Source organism: Emys orbicularis, chromosome 11 (genome assembly GCF_028017835.1).
Source record: "Emys orbicularis isolate rEmyOrb1 chromosome 11, rEmyOrb1.hap1, whole genome shotgun sequence".
In the NCBI taxonomy this organism is placed as follows: domain Eukaryota; kingdom Metazoa; phylum Chordata; order Testudines; family Emydidae; genus Emys; species Emys orbicularis.
In genome coordinates, this window is record NC_088693.1 from 8186914 (window position 1) to 8209040 (window position 22127).

General features: G+C 43.4%; 1 protein-coding gene across 1 annotated transcript in view; it reads left to right on the top strand.

The window, feature by feature from the left end:
• PTPN4 (protein tyrosine phosphatase non-receptor type 4) overlaps positions 1-22127 on the top strand; it is a 213840-nt gene that overhangs the window by 153419 nt on the left and 38294 nt on the right. The window contains exons 14-15 of the mRNA XM_065413759.1: positions 13644-13778; positions 15306-15464. Of these exons, the coding sequence (XP_065269831.1) occupies positions 13644-13778; positions 15306-15464 (294 nt within the window). The remainder of the gene's footprint in view (positions 1-13643; positions 13779-15305; positions 15465-22127) is intronic.

Genomic DNA, 22127 nt, shown 5'->3' on the forward strand with positions numbered 1-22127 from the left:
AGATGTAAAGCCAAGATTATGGTTACTCCAACATTCCGCTGAGTATCTATTCATAAGAGTAGATGTGTTTAATTCAGATGTCCTGGCCAAATTCCAACTTCAAGGGTTGTTTGGTTAACCTAAAATTCCTCCTGCAGTTTCAGTTGAATGCAGCATTCTTCCTCACATCTATTCTAAGCTGTTTCATGGTGTTGCTCTTAACTGATAAACATCTGATGCCTGTATCCCAGAGTCAACTGCTTTTGTATGGTGAATGAAGCGTTCTATGTATGGTTTGCATATTAATTTGTAAGGTGCATTGGGATTCCTCAGAATGGAAAGCAATATGAAATGTAAGATGTTTGTAAAATATACTACATATGTACAAGGGGCTGAAGTACAATTCCTCTTACCTATTGTGCATTTAAATTCCAAACTATAATACTGAGTTCACATTAGTCCCTTCAGATTAATATAGAGGCTAATTCTTGCTCTCTGACTTTCCCTGGTATTATGCGGATTTTGTTCCTGGAACTTGCCCCTCTGAATTTTCTGCCTCACTAGACGTTGTTTTGTTTTGTATAGATCTGTTTTTTTAAATGGTGGTGTTTAGCATTTCTGTCAATATTACAGTTGGTTCTCGTTAAGTAGGTTTGTGTTGTAGATATTCACGTTGTGTGTTATGAAACCAAGAACATTGGGAAGGATTGCTATAGGATGATGTAATAGGCTATTTGCAATGGAATATACAGTGTTTAATATCTAAAGTATTAAACAATCAATTTGTAAGCACCTAGAGGATATGGGTAATAAGTAATAGCCAACATGGATTTACCAAGAACACATCATGCCAAACAACCTAATTTCCTTCTTTAACAGGATTGCTGGCGTAGTGGATGGGGGGGAAGCAGTAGATGTGATGTTATCTTGATTTTAGTAAGGGTTTTGATACAGTACCATATGACATTATCATAAGCAAACCAGGGAAATGTAGTTTTGATGAAATTACTGTAAGGTGGGTGCATAACTGGTTGAAAAACTCTACTCAGAGTAGCTATCAATAGATTGCTGTCGAACTGTGAGGATGTATCTAGTGTAGTCCCATAGGGGTCAGTCCTGGGTCTAGTACTAGTCAGTATTTTCACTAATGACTTGGGTAATGGAGTGTAGAATCCACTTATAAAATTTGCAGATGACACCACACTGGAGGAGTAGTTACTAGCACCTTGAAGGACCGGATTAGAATTCAAAAAGACTCACAAATTGGAGAGTTGGTCTGAAATCAACAAAATGAAATGCAGTAACGAAAAGTGCAAAGTACTACACTTAGGAAGGAAAAATCAAATGCACAACTACAAAATGGGGAATAACTGGCTAGGTGTTAGTACTGCAGAAAAGGATCTCAGGGTTATAGTGGATCAAATATTGAGGATGAGTGAACAATGTGATATAGTTGTGAAAAAGGCTAATATTCTGTAGTGAATTACAGGAGTGTCATGTGTAAAACTCGGGAGGCTTATGATTAAATCATCTGTCTAGGATTTTACATTGTGCCTATCACTATGGTATCTGAGTACACGGTTGTATAATTTGTGTGTCTGGGCAGGCATCTCCAATTCTGCTGAAGTATATAGGTTCCCTTATACTAATGATTGTTCTTCTTCGAGTGCTGGTCCCTATGTGGAGTCCAAACGTGGGTGCGCCATGCGCTGGAGCTGGAACCGTTCATAGTGTGTGTTGACCTGCACATGCATCGTGTGTTGGCCACATGGCGTGTCCATGGCTTTAAGAGGCTGCGCGTGTCGCCGCAGCTCCAGTTCCCTCTTACCATTGCATAGTCAGAGTAGGAACCCCTGTTCCTCGATGCTCCTAGCTTGCCTAATAGTACTGCGTTTTCCCTCTTTTTGCCTTGCATATAGTTGATTTCTTTTATAGTCATAGTTAGTTGTCCATTTTAGATAGTTAAGTGTTCCTCGTTGGAATTCTCCCCTTTGTGGGACTCTCTCTTCCGGGCTGGGGACTATGCGCAGGCAAGCTGGCTTTAAGTACTGTGGTTTGTGCCCTCGCTCCTTCTCTGTAAGCAATGAGCACCAACACTGCCTTTATTGTTTGGACAAAGCCCACATTGCCGCTCGCTGCTCCATCTGCCACGCCTTTCTGTCCCGGACTCAGGAAGCTTGGGAGCTTCGTCTCCGTATGTTCCTCATGGAAGAAACAATGCAGCCGCATGCCCCTTCAGATCGGGCACCGGTAAATCTTTCAGAATGACAGCTGGCACCAGCAGCGGGCACTTTACCCTGCTCTTCCCACGCAGCATCAGCAGCACCGCCACCTCCACCCAAATCCCATTGTGTGGGATGCATACTCAGGGGCATAAGGGCAGATCCCCGATGAGGACAGCCGCTAAATGCAGTGTTACCTCCTCGAGCCGCACCAGGTTGGGTGAGAAGTCGCACGTCAACTCTGAGGTTCCCACTCCGCAGAAGCCTCGTTCGGAGTACAAGTCGAAGCATTGTGCTCCGCTGGCACCGCCCCTCAGCTATGGTGACAGTCCTGACACCACCACCTCCAGTGCCATCCACACCATCGGAACCGTCTGGTCTGTCCCACCCGGTCCTGCACACTCCAGGACGCTTGTTCCCCCCTCACACCAACAGCCAAACTGCTGCTGCCCTTCTCTGGCTCTCCTCAGCATTCTGCACAGCCAGTAGTCCTTGGCTCTCTGTCTCCAACCACGGAACTTCTCCTCATGGACCGCCCCCCATTTGTCCACCCCACACTGACATCTCCGCTGACACCGGCCCCGCCTCTACCAGATCCATCTTTATAGTCAGACTGGTACTCTGAACAGGACACAGCCTTCTCGCCGGCTCACTCCTACAGCCCGGATTCCCGCTGCCAACCCTATCTGCCTCACTATGGCCCAGCAGCCAACTCATGGCTTGCCTACCTGCCGAGACCGTCCATGCTGGGCGACCCCTATGCTTGCCATACTGGTTTGCCTGGGACCCGAGCTGCCACTGTGGACTCTCCTCATGCCCACACCACCGACCGTCTTCACCTCCCGCTGATCCTCCTTCTGTCTGTGAGGATCCCCACGAAGCCTCCAGTCTTCCAGCACCCTCTGTACCATTGGTACCGACAGCTCCCTCTGTCCCAACTGGGGCTTCTTTGTCTCCTGGTGATGCCATCATCTCACCTGCACTCTCACCTCTGGATGACCATGCCCAATACCAGGACATTTTCTGCCATATGGCAATGGCCCTTAACCGCCCTGTGGAAGATGTCCAGGACCACCATGATCAGTTCCTAGACATTCTGTTGCCTGTTGGGCCCTCCCGAACCGCCTTGCTCATACACTATGCCATTCTCCAACTGGCACAAGCAGTTTGGCACACCCCAGCCTCCTGCGCCCCCACTAGAAAATGGGTGAGCGTAGGTACTTCATTCCAGCTAAGGGTACAGCCTTCTTGTTCTCCCACCCTCGTCCAAATTCCTTGGTAGTCCAGGTGGCCACAGAACATGCATCTCCATTCCCCACAGACTGGGCAGCAAAAAAGGCTGAACCTTATTGGCCATAAGGTCTGTTCCTCCATGGGCCATCAATTCCGCATTGCCAGTTAACAGACCATTCTGGCAAAATAGGACTTCCTGATCTACCCAAAACTTGCGGACTTTCAAGCCTTCCTGCCCCCGATAAACAGCAGGACTTTCAATGCCTTCTGGATAAGGGCAAGTTAGTCGCAAAGATGGCCCTTCAGGCAGCAGTCTATGCCACCAATACCATGTCCCACTCCCTGGCTTCCAGACTAGTTCTCCAACATGACTCCTGGTTACAATCCAGCGGGTTCCCGAAGGAGGTCCAAACCACACTTGAGGACCTCCCTTTCGACAATCAAAAATTCTTCAGCAATAAAACTGATGAGTCCCACCCTCTGATTGCTGGGCCTCTGTACCTCTGCCCCTACCTATAGACAGCACCAGTTGTTCTTCTCACCCCATATACCAACCCTATCCACAGTGCCAACCTGAGCCCTCTCGCCGCCATCCATGCTCACAACGTCCTAGACATTCCACTGCCTCTATCTTGGTCACTTCTTCTCTACTGCAACGGACCCCGAGGCAGAACTTTTGACTCCTGTGAGAAGGAGAACCTTCCTCTGCTCCTCAGACTCCACTGCTGGTTTCCTTCGGGGGTCGTCTTGCCATGTTCACACACCATTGGCGCGAGATCACCACTGATAGCTGGTTACTGGACATCATCCAACACAGGTACCTGATCGAATTTCTCTCCTTCCCTCCTTGTTGCCCTTTACCAGTTCACTCGGGGAATCCCTCCCAACTCACTTTTCTCTAGCAGGAAGCAGATGCCCTCCTTCAGAAAGGCGCCGTAGAGTGCGTCCCATGAAGCTGCCATGGCTTCTACTCCCTCTATTTCCTCATACCAAAGGAAGGGGGTGATCTCTGCCCCATCTTGGACCTCCGATTCCTGAACAAATTTATGCGGAACTTCCGTTTTCGCATGGTCACACTCCCCCTTATCCTCCCAGGCCTTCCCCGTGGCACCTGGTTCACAGCTCTCAATATGAAGGATGCCTGCTTTCATATAAACATCCATTCCGCTCATCGTAAGTTCTTATGCTTCATGGTGGGCACCTCCGATTATCAGTTTCACATCAGATTGCCACTGCCCCCCGCGTCGTCACAAAGGTCTTTGCAGTTGTGGCAGCTTACATGCGTCGACTAGGGCACTCCCTCTTTCCTTGTCTCAATGACTAGCTTCTCGTTGCACCCTCTCAGACTGGTCTTCACGCTATCCGGACCCTCTGTGCCCTCCTGGACTACCTGGGTGTTTGCATCAACGAAGCCAAATCTGTGCTGGTCCCCATGCGCATCTTCACCTTTATTGGATTGTACCTGGACTTTGTTGCAGCCCTTGCCTTTTCCCCTCCGGACCGCTTTGCTGCCCTTACCACTCTCATCGCATGCCTATGCCGTTGGCCACGCACGCATGTCCGCCTCTGCCTCTCTATTCTAGGCCATATGGCTGCCTGAACTGCAGTCACGCCGTTCGCTCGCTTACACGTGTGCTGCCTCCAACTGTGGCTCCGCTTGGTCTACAACCCAGAGACAGACATTCTCCCCAACCTGGTACTCATACCCCCTCCGTCCTCGCCTCCCTGACCTGGTGGTGCACCCCATCCACGGTCCTCGCAGGTATTCCATTCGCTCCTCCCTTGCCTCACACTACTCTCACCACCAATGCTTCACTAGTGTGCTGGGGAGCCCACTTAGATGGTCGCATGGCCCAGGGCCTCTAGTCACATCGTGAGGCGAGATGCACATCAACATTCTCGAACCATGTGCCATCCACTTAGCTTGCCGGGCCTTCTGCCACTTCTCCGCCACCGCCATGTCCAAGTGTTGTCCGACAATGTGGCAGCAGTCGTATATGTCAACAAGCAGGGTAGAGCCTGATCCCTCTTCCTCTGTGTCAAGGCCATCCTCCTTTGGAACTGGTGCTTCCGGCACAACATCACCCTCCACGTGGTACACCTTCTGGGCATGAGACAGGGCTGGATTACCCAATAGGCAGACTAAGCATGTGCTTAGGACACCAGCAAAGCAGGGGGCACCAAAAAAAATGAGATTTTTTTTTTTTTAATTTGATATTTGATATTTCAAAAAAAGCATTGAAGTAGTCATCATGGGAGAAATCAGAACTTTGTTAGACTTCCTTACACTCCACTACACACTCTTCCCCCATTTTTCTGTTCTCTTTTTATTACTTATTCCCACCTAAACCAGGGGGGCGTCCTACTAACGTAGATCGAAATAATGCGAGGAAATCAGAGACTGTAACTGATCATCCTACTCCTGGTGGTAAAACAGACATTGTTCTAGAAGGTGTGGATGTCAGATACTGAACCTGCTCATGCTGTAAATAATAGGAGAAAAGATCCTGGTATGTGGGTTGATTTCAGTACCGATGATGTAGCTTACTGGATAGATCGTGGAACCACACTGGGCCATTTGAGAAATCACGTTGGACTTTTACCAATGGCAAACAAACAAGATATTGTCCACAAAAAATATTTTTCAGCATGAAAGCGAATGGTAAGAAATACACTCGAGAATGGCAACTGTATTCACCATCAACAGGGTCTGTGTGCTGTTTTGTTTGCAAACTTTTTGCATATAAACCTTCAACATCCCGGTTTGCTGCAGATGGATTTAGTGACGCAGAATACTGTTTTAATTGAACAATATGAAAATAGCACTACTCACAGAGATTCAATGTGGACATATTTAAATCGAAGACAGGGCTTTGGATTGACACAAAAATTGGAAGAACAAATTGAAGGGGAGCGTGCATACTGGCAACATGTCTTGCAGCATGTTATAGCTGTTATTCAAACATTAGCTGAACGTGGTCTGCCTTTCCGGGAATCAAATGACACATTTGGATCATTGCATAATGGAAATTTCTTGGGATTGTTGGAGCTTGTGGCTCAGTTTGACCCATTTTTAGAAGGCCTTATCTCAAAATATGGGAATGCTGGCAAAGGTAACCCATCATACTTATCCAAGACAATATGTGATGAACTCATTGGTCTAATGAGTGACAAAGTTCGTTTAGCTATTGTGGATGAAATAAGTACTGCTGGGTACTTCAGTTTATCTGTCGACTCTACACCTGATCTTTCACATATTGATCAATTGAGTATTGTACTAAGATATGTGTCTCCCACAGATGGAAAACCAGTTGAACGATTTATAACATTCCTCAATTTGAAAAGCCACACTGGTGAAGAAATGGCAAATCAAGTACTGCATTATCTGTGCCAAGTTTGCAAAATAGATTTCTCAAAGTGCACAGGTCAATCTTATGACGACGCTGCCAACATGTCAGGGCGCTATCAAGGAATGCAGAAGAAGCTTTTAGAACAGAACAAATATGCCATATTCATACCATGTGCTGCACACTCTCTCAATCTTGTTGGCCGCAGTGCTGTTGATTGTTGTCCGGTGGCAGTAAGGTTTTCCTCAACAGTTCAGTTACTTTATACATTTTTCTCTGCCTCAATACACCGATGGTCAGTTCTTAAAACATATTTGGGCAATGATTGTGTGTTGAAATCTCTTTCTAATACTCGCTGGGAGGCACATGCAGTGGCAACAAGTGCAATTCTGGAGTCCTTCTCAAAGATTGTGGATGCATTAGAAAGTATAGCTGAAGACCAATCACAAAAGGGATAAACTATATGAGAGGCAGAAAACATTGCAAACGAGATGCAAGAACTAGAGTTTGTATTCATGTTGACCATGTGGAATGAAATTTTACAACACTTTTACCACACAAGTCAAGCTCTTCAAGAAAAAGAATTGGATTTGAAAACATGTGCAGACCTCTGTCAATCATTAGCAGACCACTTACACATTTTGAGGAATGATTTTGAAAGATTTGAAGACATATCAAAAGATATCTTGCCTGATACTAACTACAAAGAAGCCCAGTCCTGCAAGCGAATCAGGAAAAAACAAGCAAATGATAGCAGTGCAACAGAAACATCATTGAATCCTAGAGACAAATTTCGCGTATCTACTTACTATGCTATAATTGATACACTTGAAGCTCATATGAAGAGGAGAGGTGACGTGTACAAAGAAGTATCAAGTAGATTTTCTTTTCTAAATGATATGGACTTATCTGAGGAACAATATTCACAAGGTTCCCAAAAGCTAGTTGACTCATACCCTGTTGACTTGAACATGAATCTCTGTGGAGAAGTACGGCAGTTCCACTGTTATATGCGCGCTAAGTGTAATGAAACAGGAAAAATGGAATTCAGTCACATTGATCTTCATGACACAAGATTGAAAGATGGAATACAATGTGTATTTCCAAATGTAGAGATCGCCCTACGTATTTTTCTAACATTGATGATTACTAGCTGCTCCGCAGAACGCTCTTTTTCTCAGCTGAAAAGAATAAAAAACCTTCAGAGAACAACAATGTGTCAGGACAGACTTGATTCACTTTCCCTATTGTGTATGGAAGCGGATATGCTTCGTCGAGTCAGCTTCGATGAACATATCCAGAATTTTGCAATCAGAAAATCTAGAAAGAAGCTATTTTAATTTCAGCATACATGTAAGTTTTGTGTCATTTCAAAAAATAAAAATTTATTTTACGGTATAGTATTGTTTTTATTTTGAATTACATATGGGCTGGGGGGGCACCATAATCTTTTCAGTTTTTAGGGCCTCTAAAGGTCTTAATCCGGCACTGGCATGAGCAACTCCCTTGCGGACCAACTCAGTCACTCCTTACATGCAAACCAGAAATGAGAACTCCACAGTCTTGTTCTCTGCTCCATCTTCCATGAGTGGGGCACTCCTCGATGGGACCTCTTCGCCACATTGACCAACCACAAACTCCCCCTCTTCTGCTCCAGGGGAGCCCTTGGTCCCGGTTTGCAGGGAGATGCCCTTCTCATTCCCTTGACCAGTGGAGCTCTATTACGCCTTCCTTCCCATTCTCCTGCTTCCCCAGATCCTAAGCAAAATCCACCAGGATTGAGGGACTGGTTCTCCTTGTGGCCCCTGCTTGGCCCCGCTAGTATTGTTTTCCAGACCTCCTTCATCTCTCCACTAATCCCCCAATTCCCCTACCCTTGCTCCCCGATCTCCTCACTCAAGCCCACAGCCACCTCTGGTACCCCAATTCCAGCCCTCTTCACCTCATGGCCTGGTATTTTGATGGAGCGTGCGTGTGTTCTGCCCCCGTGCATGATGTCCTCATGCACAGTAGGCACCCATCTACCAGGGCTTGCTACCTCGCAAAGTGGCACTGCTTCAGTGCCTGGGCACAGCACCACGATCTCTGTTTTTATTTCAGTGATCCTGGATTGCCGTTTCCATCTTCATTGCTCAGACCTCGCTTACTCCTCTGTTCGAGTATACCTAGCGACACCCAGTGCCTTCCTCCCACCTGTGGATGGGTTCTCTGTTTTCATGTATCCAACTACTGCCCGCTTCCTCCCTGGTCTCCTCAATGTTTTCGCCTCGGTGGGAAAAACCAACCCCCGTCCTGGAACCTCAACCTTGTTCTCTCCACCCTCACTACGTTCCTCTTTGAACCCCTGTTGATCTGCTCCCTTGCTCACCTCTCTGAAGGTGGTGATCTTGGTCGCCAACACCTCCGCACAACGCGTCAGCAAACTGGCCGCCGTGATGGCAGACCCACCTTTCACCGTGACAAGGTCTCCCTATGTCTTCACCCCAAATTCCTTCCCAAAGTGGCCTCCTCATTTCACCTCAACCAGAGTGTGCACTTACCCACCTTCTACCTTAAGCCACATGCCTCTAGAAGGAGTGCATGCTACACTCCCTTGATGTACGCCAAGCACTGGCCTTTTACCTCCAATGCGCCTGAGCCTTCCGCACCACCCCTTGTCTCTTCATTGCCATCGTGGCCACGCTCTTTCCTTGCAACGTCTTTCCTGCTGGGTCTCCCGCTGCATCACTGACTGCTATGCACTCTCTGGTGTTCTCCCCCCCACTCCATTGGTCACAGCCCACTCGACACAGGCTCATGCAGCACGTCGGCTTTCCTTGCGGGCATCCCGTGTCAGGATATTTGTAGAGCGGCCACTTGGTCTTCCATTCACACCTTTACCGATCATTGTCTCCTAGCCCCTACAATGGCAGATGTGGCTGTTGGCCATGCTGTCCTTTGAACTGTTATTGCTGGAGAGCCTCCAGGCTGAATACTGCTGGTTGCTATCCCATGTTTGGAATCCATATAGGGACCAGCACTCGAAGTCGAGAAGGTTACTTACTGTAACTTTAGGTTCTTCAAGATGTGTGGTCCTTATCTGGATTTCAGTCCTGCCCTTCATCCCCTTTACTCCGGGCTCTCCTATTGCCTGGCAAGAGGGAACTGGAGTGGCATCAACCCCGACAGCCTCTTAAAGCCTCAGACATGCCACGTAGCCGACGCACGTGCGGGTCAACGGACACTACTATGAATGTCTCTGGCAATGGCGTGCATGTGCACCCATGTTTGGAATCCAGATTGGGACCACATATCTTGAAGAACCTCCAGTTACAGTAAGTAACCTTCTTTTGCTTAACATGAGCAGTAATTCTGCTTAAAGGGGATGCAGTCAGGTGCTGTAGTGCTGCTTAAATCTTTTGTGTGTTTGGGTGGATTCTCTATTTGAAGCTCTAGCAGCTTACAGCCTCTCCTCAGGTGTTATGAATTTCATGTTCCTGGCTATTAATTCATAATTTTCCTACATGCCGTGCTACCATGCTGGGTTTCTCCACAACTGCCCCGGTGTTTGGCTGGGCAGGTAAAAAGGTCAGTCCTTATCCCTGTTCAGATAGTGCCTCCTCCCAACTCCATGGATCTGTTTAGTAACATCTGTGATTCTGCAGACTGACTGGACAACAGGATTAAAACTTAAGGGTAGTGAACTGTGTTAAATGGTATAGTGGTCCCTCACTCTCAAGTGGGGAGGGAGGCGATTCCACCTTGCTGTATCAGGCAACAGCACTCCGGCTCAGGTCTCGCTGGCGTCGCTGATTTGTAAGAAGTTTATAGCTCTGTAACTGCCTAGCAGAGGCGAACAAGCAGTAACAGTCTGATGCTCTCGCCCCTTTGGGTGGGGCAGAGCAGTCTTTAGACGGCAGTCCCGGCAACTCCTCCCCAGGGTCGGCAGCAGACTGGAGAGGTCTGTCTCCTTCCGTGGCTTCCGCCCAACTGAGCTTCAGGGCCCTCTCTTTATACTTCCTGTCCCTCCCTGCTACTTCTGGCGAGGGGGGTGGGGCAGGTCTGGCTCCGCCCACCAGGGGGAGGGTTGTGGTCCTTCTTTCTCAAGTCCAAAGGGAGGCCACTCCGCCTCACTACAAATGGCTATTCCTTTTAATGGAGATGAAAACTCATCCACTGAGACATCCAGATTCAGGATTCTACTGAACTTTCAAAGGCCATACAAGCATTTAGAATGGTTTGGTGGTTTACCTCCTCCCAGCATTAGAAGTTATTTTGAATAATGTCAGTAATTAAAGTGATGCAGAAGAAGAATTAAATCAATAGCTAAAATATTTCAGATTATACCTAAAAGTTATCCAGGAGAGATTGTGTAAAGTTAGACATAGAGGTATTGAAAATTAGCACTCAGGTCAGAAACCAAAAAGCCACAGCATCGAAAAGCTCATGCTGCAGTGTGGTAACTCTTTCTTCGAAATTTCCCCAAAGAACAGGAAACGGAGACAGCAAGCATAAGTGGGTGGGACTCTGAGGTTAGAACTGTTATTAAAATAAAATATTTGAATCTAAACTTTGCTGATAAACACTTCAGTTGTCTATGATGGTAGCAGAGAGTAGTATTCCAAGAGATCAGAACCTGAGTACAGTAAATAAGGTGAGTTTGTTTTTTTTCTTGAGTGATATTGTTTTTAGATGAAAAAAAAAACATGAGCTTTCTTATCTTAGAGAAAGTTATATTAATCTGTTGCAGCCTATAAAGTGTTGAGGACGGTTTTCAAAGTTTAGTATCTACAAATTAGGTGGTTTAGAGCAATATTGTTTTGAAAAGATAAAAGAATTGCACTGTCTCCTTTTTAAAATGAATGGTTTAAGCACACTAATGAATGTGAAAATGAGTTCTTGTAACTCTGTGTGGTAAATGTTCAAATTCTTAGCTGCAATGAAGCCTCAAATTCTTCTAATCCAAAATTTGATATAACGTCTTTGTTTTTAGTTTGTAAAATCTCACTCTGTTTTTGTAATTACCATCTATTAGTTTTCTATAGCTTTTTTCAGAGCATCATAATTAAGTTCATTTTTATTTTGGACAAAAATAGTATTTTCTCTTAATGTTAACTTTTATGCCAAGCTCATTTTTGAAGACTTTTTACTGCACTAGCTTGAAAGCAAGGTGTGTTGGTGTTAATTATATCTAGACCAAATTTTAATACCTTATTTAGTTCTATAGAAAGCATCTCAGCAAATCCTATTAATTCCAGTTAGTACGTCATCCAAATTGTTTTACTAACTTAAATAACAGAAATGTTAAATAATGTCAATTGTAGCTATTATATTATGCAGGGAAAGTTAGATTCTCTTGTAGTAAACACAGGAAATACAACATGATGAATTCATATTGAAAGTGCTTCTATTTTCCTCATGAAATCTTTATCTTACTTCAGGAGCGGATTTACCCTGAAACATACCATGCCGTGGCACGGGGCCCCCAATGACAGGGGGGCCCCAAAACATAGGCGTGGGAACTAGCGGTGCGGGGGGTGCTGCAGCATCCCCACATTTTATGCGGGGCTCCACTGCTGCCCGGGGTCCCGGCTGCTGCCCAGGGTTCTGCGGGCTCCACTGCCACCCAGGGTCCCAGCTGGTGCCCAGGGCTCTGCAGGGTCCGCTGCCACCCGAGCTCCCGGCTGGTGCCCAGGGCTCTGCAGGGTCTGCTGGCGCCCAGGGCTCTGCGGGCTCCATTGCCACCCGAGCTCCCGGCTGGTGCCCAGGGCTCTGCAGGGTCTGCTGCCACCTGGGCTCCTAGCTGGCGCCCAGGGCTCTGCGGGCTCCATTGCCACCCGGGCTTCCGGCTCGTGCCCAGGGCTCTGCTGCCGTCTGGGGTCTCGGCTGGCACCCAGGGCTCTGCGGGCTCTGCTGCCGCCCGGGGTCCTGGCTGGTGCCCGGGGCTCTGCAGGGTCTGCTGCCGCCCGGGTTCCGGGCTGCTGCCCCGCGCCACTTACGTTAAAACATATTGTTAGCTCAGAACAGCCCAGGCTCCTGGGGAGACAGGGAGGTGCCCGAGCCCGGCCATGGGGGCTGCAGCGCAGCAGCTAAGAGGGATCGCAACTGCCTGCTTTGCAAGGACCCACGGCCAGGGGAGGCGAGCAGAGATCAGCGCGCGGAGGCAGTGGGGCGCTCAGGTGGCCACTGATGGAGCCGTGCCCTTCCCCCACCCCCCACCTTCAGATATGTGTTCAGTGAGGCCGCCAGGGCACCCGAAGCTGTCCTCAGCCATGAAGATCTTGATGTCTTCTGTCTCCTTCTCTAGCCCCATGGCAGCTCCACTCGTGCGCTGCCACCCCAAGTCCCGGCTGCTGCCCTCTGCTCCCAGGCTCTGTGGGCTCCACTGCCGCCCCGCTGGCCGGCCCGGAAAAGCGGGCAGAACACCAGCTGGGCAGAACACCAACAGTGGGCTGGTGCCCCGGGTCCTTTAAATCGCTGCAGAAGCCCCGGACGGCACAGCCCAAGCAGCGCTGAAGGTCTGGCTGGTGGAGGCTAGCCCCGAGCCCAGCCCCTTCCGGGGGCCTGGAGCCAGCAATTCTGTCGGCAGTCCTGCCTTCACCCCTAGTTCCCACGCCTATGGTCCCGGCTGCCACCCTGCGGCCCACACCCAGGTCTGGACCTGCGCCTGGGGTGGACAGGGGTCTAGCTTTCTTTTTCTTGGCTGTGTCCCCGAAAATGAAGCTACGCACAGGGCCCCACTAACTCTAAATCCACCACTGCCTTACTTTATCTTTCTACCTCCCATGGTCTTTGGATTTTTATGAGAGAACTTCCAAAATGTTGTGTAATTTTGCAATTATCTGATACAATTTCAAATCAGTTATTTACTTCATTCTTCTAGATCCCCAAGTAAACCCTTGGCACGGAAATTGATGAGTGGGATGGACTGGGAGGTAGTGAGTAGGAATTCATTGTCTGATGACAGGTTAGAAACACAGAGCCTACCATCACGATCTCCACCTGGAACCCCAAATCAGTAAGTAGAGTGGCGTATCCTCTCTGCAGTCATCATTGCCTGTTCACCTCTTATTTGTCAGTTATCCCTGTGCTATAACAAAACATTAGTTCATTACCAAAATTAAGCTGTTTGTTTCACAAGGGAATTTCTACAAACTAGCTCTTAACATTCCTTTATGTGGAATTCAATGTTCTAAATTTTATTTTTGATGACATTCTTTGGTATATAATAATTCTAGATGCATCTCAAAAGCATCCAACCTATAAAAAAGTGTAACGTTTGGCACTAAATACCGTAATAGTTTAAGGCGTTTCCCCAGACATTTCCTTGCATGACCGCTAACAGCTGGATTATAATTGCAATATATCTAATATATCTGACAGTGCTAACAGAGCATGTGAGATGATAAATATGGCTTGAAGAGATGACATTAATAAAACCTTCAGCTGTATAATTATTTTATTCAGGAATAATTTTAGAATTTAACTTTTTGGTTCTATAATACAGTACCTCTTGTTAACATGTGTTCCAGGTATAGGCAGTAAAAAATGCTAGTGGGTTAATTTCCCTGTTTTTCTGCATTTCTTTTGTTACCTGCAAAATTTACTTTTAAACATCAGGAAGCTTTCTTGTTTTCTGTTTATGATGAATGAAAAGCATTCTTGATTTTTTTTACAAAATAGGAAAGCAGTTCTTTTAGTCTGCTGAAAGTGATGCTGAATGAGAACAGTTCAGTATTGCATAAATGGTGATTTCTCATTGAATGTCTCTTGTCTTTAGAAGTTATTCCAGAGTGTTAGGCTAATATCTGAAACATTTTACATTCTAAGTATTATTATTTAATAATAATGCTTAGATTCTATAAAGCACTTTTCGCCCATTAATCTCAAGGTATTTAAAATGAAGGTAAGTGTCAAAAGACCCATTTTTCAGATGGGACAACTGGGGCAGGAAGTTGAAGTGTGACTATCATGGGGTCACACAGTAAGGTTGGTGACTGTGTTAGGAATAGAATCGAGGCTGAAATCCTGGCCCTGTTTAAGTTAATTAGAGTTCTGCCATTGACTTCAATAGAGCCAGGATTTCACCTCCGGTCCTTTTGACTGCCAGCCTATCCACTGGGTCATACTATTATAAGCAGAACTCCTTTCTTTAAAGTATTGCAGGCATGTTTCATGACCTTCAGTATTTATGGCAAGAGAGGGTTTTTTACTCGTTTTACGAAGTGATAAATAAGCCATTCTTCATAATATCTCTGATTTGGTTATTGTTTCAGTATTTTTTGAAATAATAAAAAGGTTTTGAGAATTTGAAATAATGGAATTGAAAGAAAAATTAATTGAATGAGTGAAAATGAATTAATGGAATTACAATTCACTGTTTAAAATTCTTCAGTAAAATTATGTATATGAATATATGCTTACATTTAGAAGGAAAATAAATAATTTTTTAAAAATTGTACACTTATAGTTTTAGGACAATGCAGATTAAAAGCATCAATCTTGGAGAATTTTCTAACTGCTTAATTATTCTTTTCCCATTTAGTCGCAATTCTGCATTTACTCAAGAGGGATCCCGTTTACGACCATCTTCAGTTGGACATTTAGTGGACCACATAGTTCACACCTCACCAAGTGAAGTTTTTGCAAATCACAGATCTCCATCCTCCACCCAAGCTAATAGCATCATTCTGGAATCATCACCGTGAGTTCAGCCATTAATATATTATTACTATAGCACATTGAGGCCCTGATAGAGAGAGTCCCTACCTTGGAGAGTTTATTTAGTTCCCTTTAATCTTTATCAGTAAAGCCCAGGTCCAAAAACCATTCATTTATAAATAACTATTTTTAGAGGGCATTAATATAGATCTGATAAAAGGATAGTTGCCAGAGTAAGTGCCCTGAATTCAGGTGTTACAATGGTGTAGGATTTTACTTATGTCATAATTTTATTCAGTGCCTATAGATAGGTTTGGTGGAGTTATGTGAGTATCATTCTCAGTGTGTATACAAGATATTTTTTTGCAAGAAGGAAAGAATGCATGATTTTGTGGTCTGATGTAAAGGTTTTAGTGGCATGGGTTTGGAAATGTTGCATTATTTTCAGGGGTCAAAAACTGTATTCTCTGTGTGTCACATATTTAAAAGAATTTTTTTAAATACTATAAAGCTTTTTATTTATTTTTAAAAAAATATTGGTACAATTTTCGCTATACATGCCTAAATCTCAACTTTACTATGAGACCAATTATATAGAGCTCAAATGAAGAAGGAAACTAAGATATTACTCACCAGAAAAATGAAAGTAATTTATCGATAGATAAGTGTCACAGGAACCTTCCTTTTTCACTGGTATAAGGCACACGTTTCTAGTTTTTCATGGTCACAAATTACCTGTCACTGAGCAGAATTAGTTATCGTTCATGCTGGGGCCCAGACAAAGGCCATTTTTTGTGGGGAATTCTGTATTTGTGGGAAAATAGGAAAAATTTACAAGTTTATTTTAAAACGAAGAAGTGGTTGTTTGAAGTTGTTCATAGGTTTCAAATGTTAGAAATTTTGATAGAACTGGATTGATGGGCAGAGTGCAAATAAAATGGTAGAAGGTGCGTAATAAATGCTATTTCTCTCTCTCTCATATCACCACCAAATCTATTTCTATGTAGATAAATTGAACACTTGATGTGGTATAAAATAATTGTCATAATAATTTTGGGATGGGTCAGTAAACAAGCAAATTGTGCAGATCATCTCCAAGGAAAACCCATAAAACATTTATTCCACACCATCATGTATTTTATATGTGCCTTAGGTGTCAGAAAATCTGCTTTAGGGTTTTTTTTAATTTTTAGACAGTGTTTAAGAAGTTGTATGTGAACTTTCTGTTGTATCTCTCTGCCTGTAACTTACTAGCAGACCAACTGTTCAGGGCTGTTTTAGAGAGAGAAGTTAAAAGTAATAAATGTAAAACACCTCTTATAATGACCTAATAAAGCATTTATAAGACACAAAATTCTCCCAATTTTAATAGCTGATGTATCTTGCCTTTACAATGTTAGAATAAGTGTTGGCAATCTCCTCTTCCTAATAATATAAAACTCCCATTTTTAATCCTGCCAGAATGTGACTTCAAAGGTATCTGACTTCAAACAGAGACATTTTTATGTCTGTTGTTGCTGTGTGATATTCATATTATGGTAGTGGCATATTAGGGTTCCATTGTGGTAGGTGCTGTACAGAGGGAGATGTGGTTCCTGCTCCAAAGAGTTTATAATGTAAGATGAAGAGCAGCATACAAAAAGTGGGAGAGAGTGCCACAATGTAATATAAACAACTTTTTGTATAAATATACATATCTGCTCTATATTTTTGGCTTGGTGGTAATGTGATTATCAGCTTTCTCAAACTACCCCTTACTCTATTTAGTAAATAGCTGATTTCTCGTAAGGGTCACCACAGAAGTGAGTCTTGAAAAGCCTTCTAGGAAAGCGTAGTGGCTTTGCAGATCAGTTCAGGCATGGATGTTCCTTGCATAAAATGTGGCAGGGAAGAAAGTGTAAAGGTGTGTGTGAGAGAAGCAGAAAAGCTACGACTAGACAAAGACTGAATTTTGTCTGAATTGGATGTGCAAAATTGGGACGTAGTCAAATATATAATATACCTATGACACAGTGACTTAGGTGTCTAAGGCTATGTCTACACTAGCGAGCTTACAGCGGCACAGCTGTACCATTGCAGCTGTGCTGCTGTAAAATTGCTCATCTAGCCGCTTTATGCTGACGGGAGAGAGCTCTCCCATCGACATAATAAAACCACCTCCACGAGCTCTCCTGCTGACATAGCAATGTGCACACTACAAATTATGCCGGCAAAACTTACGTTGCTCAAGAGGGTGTTTTTTTCCATACCCCCGACCCGAGTGACATAAGTTTTGCCGACACAAGTTGTAGTGTAGACCTGGCATAAGTCCCATTTAAAAACATGTAGTTTGTCACATGAGTGACACATGTCACTTAAAAATAGAACGTAGGCTCCTGAGTCATTTATGTGCTTTTGAAAATTTTACCTCCTTGTTTCTTTGAAGTGTCAAAATGTTACTGATTCAGGATTTGATAATCATAAAAGAATAGAGATCATCATAAAAAAAAAAAATCTGTGGACAAAAAGTTAGCTTTAAACTACTTAGCACCAATTTAAAGTCCAGGTAACACGTGGCAGAGCACTGTTATGCGTTAAATATATATAATACAAATGAGCTTTTTATGTTTAAAATAAAAAGTTCTTTGGACTGTAAACTGTGAGAGTTTAAAGTTAGGGAACTAAGAGAGCTATACCTCTCAGGACCCTTGTAGCATTAAGCCTGTTTATATCTGCAATATTCTAGAGGAGATGCCTTGCATTACTTACAGATTCAGTTCATTTTAATTTGAAGAGTACACTTTTCACTGCCAGAAAAGTTTAGTCTTTATTGTGCTGTTTTAAGCAAATAAAACTAGTGGGTTTGCTGAATTGTTCTGATTACTTTTATGGTGTAATATTTGCAATAACAAAGATATTGAGATCACTGAACTCATTTAGGTTGACTCTTTTACCAGGACTGAAAGGTCTGTAAATAAGATGCATCTCAGTGCACGTATGTGCTGAAAAGTTTTTAAATAAAATTAAATCTAGTTCCAAAGCTAGAGACAAAAGTATATCCTGATTCCTGCAGTATTTAGGGTCAATGAAACTTTGACCTAGCTTATTTTATTGCAGACACAACTGGGCTATCAGCACAAATTACAGGTGTTTCCTGTAATCTGGATAATAAACTTCCAAATCCTGCATTTAACATTCTGGCAACTTTACCTTTTGATGTGTGATCCTCAACAGCAAATAGAGGAAAGTATCTATTGTAGAAAGGTGTAGAAATGTGTCCATACTGCAGCACTCTGAATAACTGACATTTATTGAGACCATAGCAAATATTAAATATTGCTGTTTGTTCTCATATTCCTCTTGCTATTTCACAGTACGTTGTGATGTTTCTGATTGTAATTTCCTGAGATAATTAAAATACCTCCTACGTTAATTTTTAAAAGAACATAAGAACTGCCATACTGGGTCAGACCAAAGGTCCATCTAGCCCAGGATCCTATCTTCCGACAGTGGCCTATTCCAGGTGCCCCAGAGGGAATGAACAGAACAGGTAATCATCAAGTGATCCATCCCGTCGCCCATTCCCAGCTTCTGGCAAACAGAGGCTAGGGACATCATCCCTGCCCATCCTGGCTAATAGCCATTGATGGACCTATCCTCCATGAATTTATCTAGTTCTTTCTTAAACCCTGTTACAGTCTTGGCCTTCACAACATCCTCTGGTAAGGAGTTCCACAGGTTGTGTGCGCGTTATGTGGAAAAAGTACTTCCTTTTGTTTGTTTTAAACCTGCTTGCCTATTAATTTCATTTGGTGACCCCTAGTTCTTGTGTTATGAGAACGAGTAAATAACACTTCCTTATTTACTTTCTCCACACCAGTCATGATTTTATAGATTTCAATCATATGACCCCTTAGTCGTCTCTTTTCCAAGCTGAAAAGTCAGTGTCTTATTAATCTCTCATCATACCGCAGGCATTCCATACCCCTAATCATTTTTGTTGCCCTTTTCCAATTCCAATATATCTTTTTTCAGATGGGGCGACCACATCTGCACAAAGTATTCAAGATGTGGGCGTACCAGGGATTTATATGGAGGCAATATGATATTTGCTGTATTATTATCTGTCCCTTTCTTAATGATTCCCAACTTTCTGTTTGATTTTTTTGACTGCCGCTGCACATTGCGTGGATGTTTTCAGAGAACTATCCACAATGACTCCAAGATCTCTTTCTTGAGTGGTAACAGCTAATTTAGACCCCGTCATTTTATATGTATAGTTGGGATTATGTTTTCCAATGTGCATTACTTTGCATTTATCGACATTGAATTTCATCTGCCATTTTGTTGCCCAGTCACCCTGTTTTGAGAGATCCTTTTGTAGCTCTTTGCAGTCTGCCTGGGACTTAGCTATCTTGAGTAATTTTGTATCATCTGCAAATTTTGCCACTTCACTGTTTACCCCTTTTTCCAGATCATTTATGAATATGTTAAATAGGACTGGGCCCAGCACAGACCCCAGGGGGACACCACTATTTACCTCTCTCCATTCTTAAAACTGACCATTTATTCCTACCCTTGTTCTTTTAACCAGTTACCAATCCATGAGAGAACCTTCCCTCTTGTCCCATGACTGCTTACTTTGCTTAAGTGCCTTTGGTAAGGGACCTTGTCAAAGGCTTTTTGAAAATCTAAATACACTATATCCAGTGGATCCCCTTAGTCCACATGCTTGTTGACCCCTTCAGAGAATTCTAGTAGATTGGTGAGGCATGATTTCCCTTTACAAAAAAACATGTTGACTATTCCCCATCAAATTTTGTTCTTTATTATCGTTTCAACCAGTTTGCCCGGTACTGAAGTCAGGCTTATCGGCCTGTAATTGCCGGGGTCACCTCTGGAGCCCTTTTTAAAAATTGCTGTCATATTAGCTATCCTCCAGTCATGTGGTACAGAAGCTGATTTAAATGATAGGTTACAGACTACAGTTAGTAGTCCTGCAATTTCACATTTGAGTTCCTTCAGAACTCTTGGGTGAATACCATCTGGTCCTGGTGACACTCTGACACTTACTACTGTTTAGTAATACATGACCGGTGTGTTTTTTAATAAATTCATGCTATATATATGAAACTATTTATGTTGGTATATTAAAAGGCAGACCGAATATTTATATCAAATACATGCAGTTTGTCAGTGTGGGGTTTTTTGTTTTGTTTTATTATTATGCAAATTGCTGAATGTGGTAACACAGAGAGCTGCTTTGACTGCAAAATAGGCTGCTTTCGCTGTCATTGTCTAAGCATTCATAAGGAAATTCAGAGCTGACTGAGCAGATATAAAGCAATGAAGTTTTTGCCCCAGGCTTGATTGTTAGTTCTCACAATTCATTATGCTAATATATTATAGCTCTTTGCACTGTTACTACTAAAGTGCTCATTTAAGTATCTTTTTTTCAAATGTTTGCTATTAGTTTATATTTTCTATAGGAAATTCTCAGTTTTCATTAACTCGTATATGAAGACTGGTAGCCAAAAAGATCACCTTTTTGCTTTGTTGTTGGAATTATTTGTGTTTTTTAAACTTCTTAATATTTGCTAACTTTCAGAAGTTAACATTTACAGGAAAACATATCTTCTTGTCCATCACTTAAAAAAGATGAGTAAACTATGCCAGCGAGACTCTTCACAGAATAAATATGCAGACAATTAAAAATCTCTAAATACTAATAATGGGCCAGTGCCTAAATAATTTATAACTGCCTTGAAAGTTAATTAGAAAATGTTAGTAATCAGTTTTTCTCTCTCTACAAAAACTGATGAAAGACTGTTTCTATTGCTGCTGAAGGAAAAATAAAACACACATTGCCCATTCTGATAAAAGACACCACAAGTTATCAAGTTCTTTGTGGAAATTACTATTAGGAAATATGCTTATTCAGTATGCTTTTATTTCCTACTGTTATGAATCTCAGCTTCTACAGTCATTACAGTTTGAAGAAATAGTAGGAGGGTTTTTTCAACCATTCTGCTGGTACAAAAATTTTAATTTGATAAAATTTGGAAGTTAAGCATAAATATCTGTCAAATTGGTAGATATAAGATCCATTTAAATGTAGAAATAAGAAGTCTGCCAAGATGGGTGTCAACATGACTTAGGTTTGAGGTTTCTAATATTTTGTTTATACCTTTTTAAAAGAGTCTTATTTATTATATTTAAGGCCTTTCATTTTCTTTTTTCTTGATTTGTTTTTGTTGTTTTTCTTATTTAATTTCCCAGCAATTTATTGGGTTTTATTTAAAAATTTTAAAAATGGGAGAAGATCAGTAAAAAGAGAACTCGTGGGGTGTGAAGGGATATTCACCATGTGGCAGTTGAGGAAGACTTCCCCTCCCTGCTGTGGTTAAGCAGTCTGGTCTGCTGGGACCCAGCTCCCTGTCCGTCTCATTCTTTCTCCCCTCCCCCCAATGCAAAGGAAGCGAACAATGCTGAAGGGCTGGGGTCAGAAGGGCAGCAAAAGACGACACCTTGTGACTATTGGTTCCCCTGCAATACAGCCCCCTCCCAACCTCAGCTATTCAAGGTAGCCCCATTTGCTTCCCCTGCACAGGCTCTGTCTGGCAGAGGAAGTAGATGGGGCTCTATGCCCTAGGGCCAACTGCTGCAGTTAACAGTTCTTGGCTTACCCAGGACTGAGAGTCACCTTGTTGCTCCCTGCCTCTGGTGT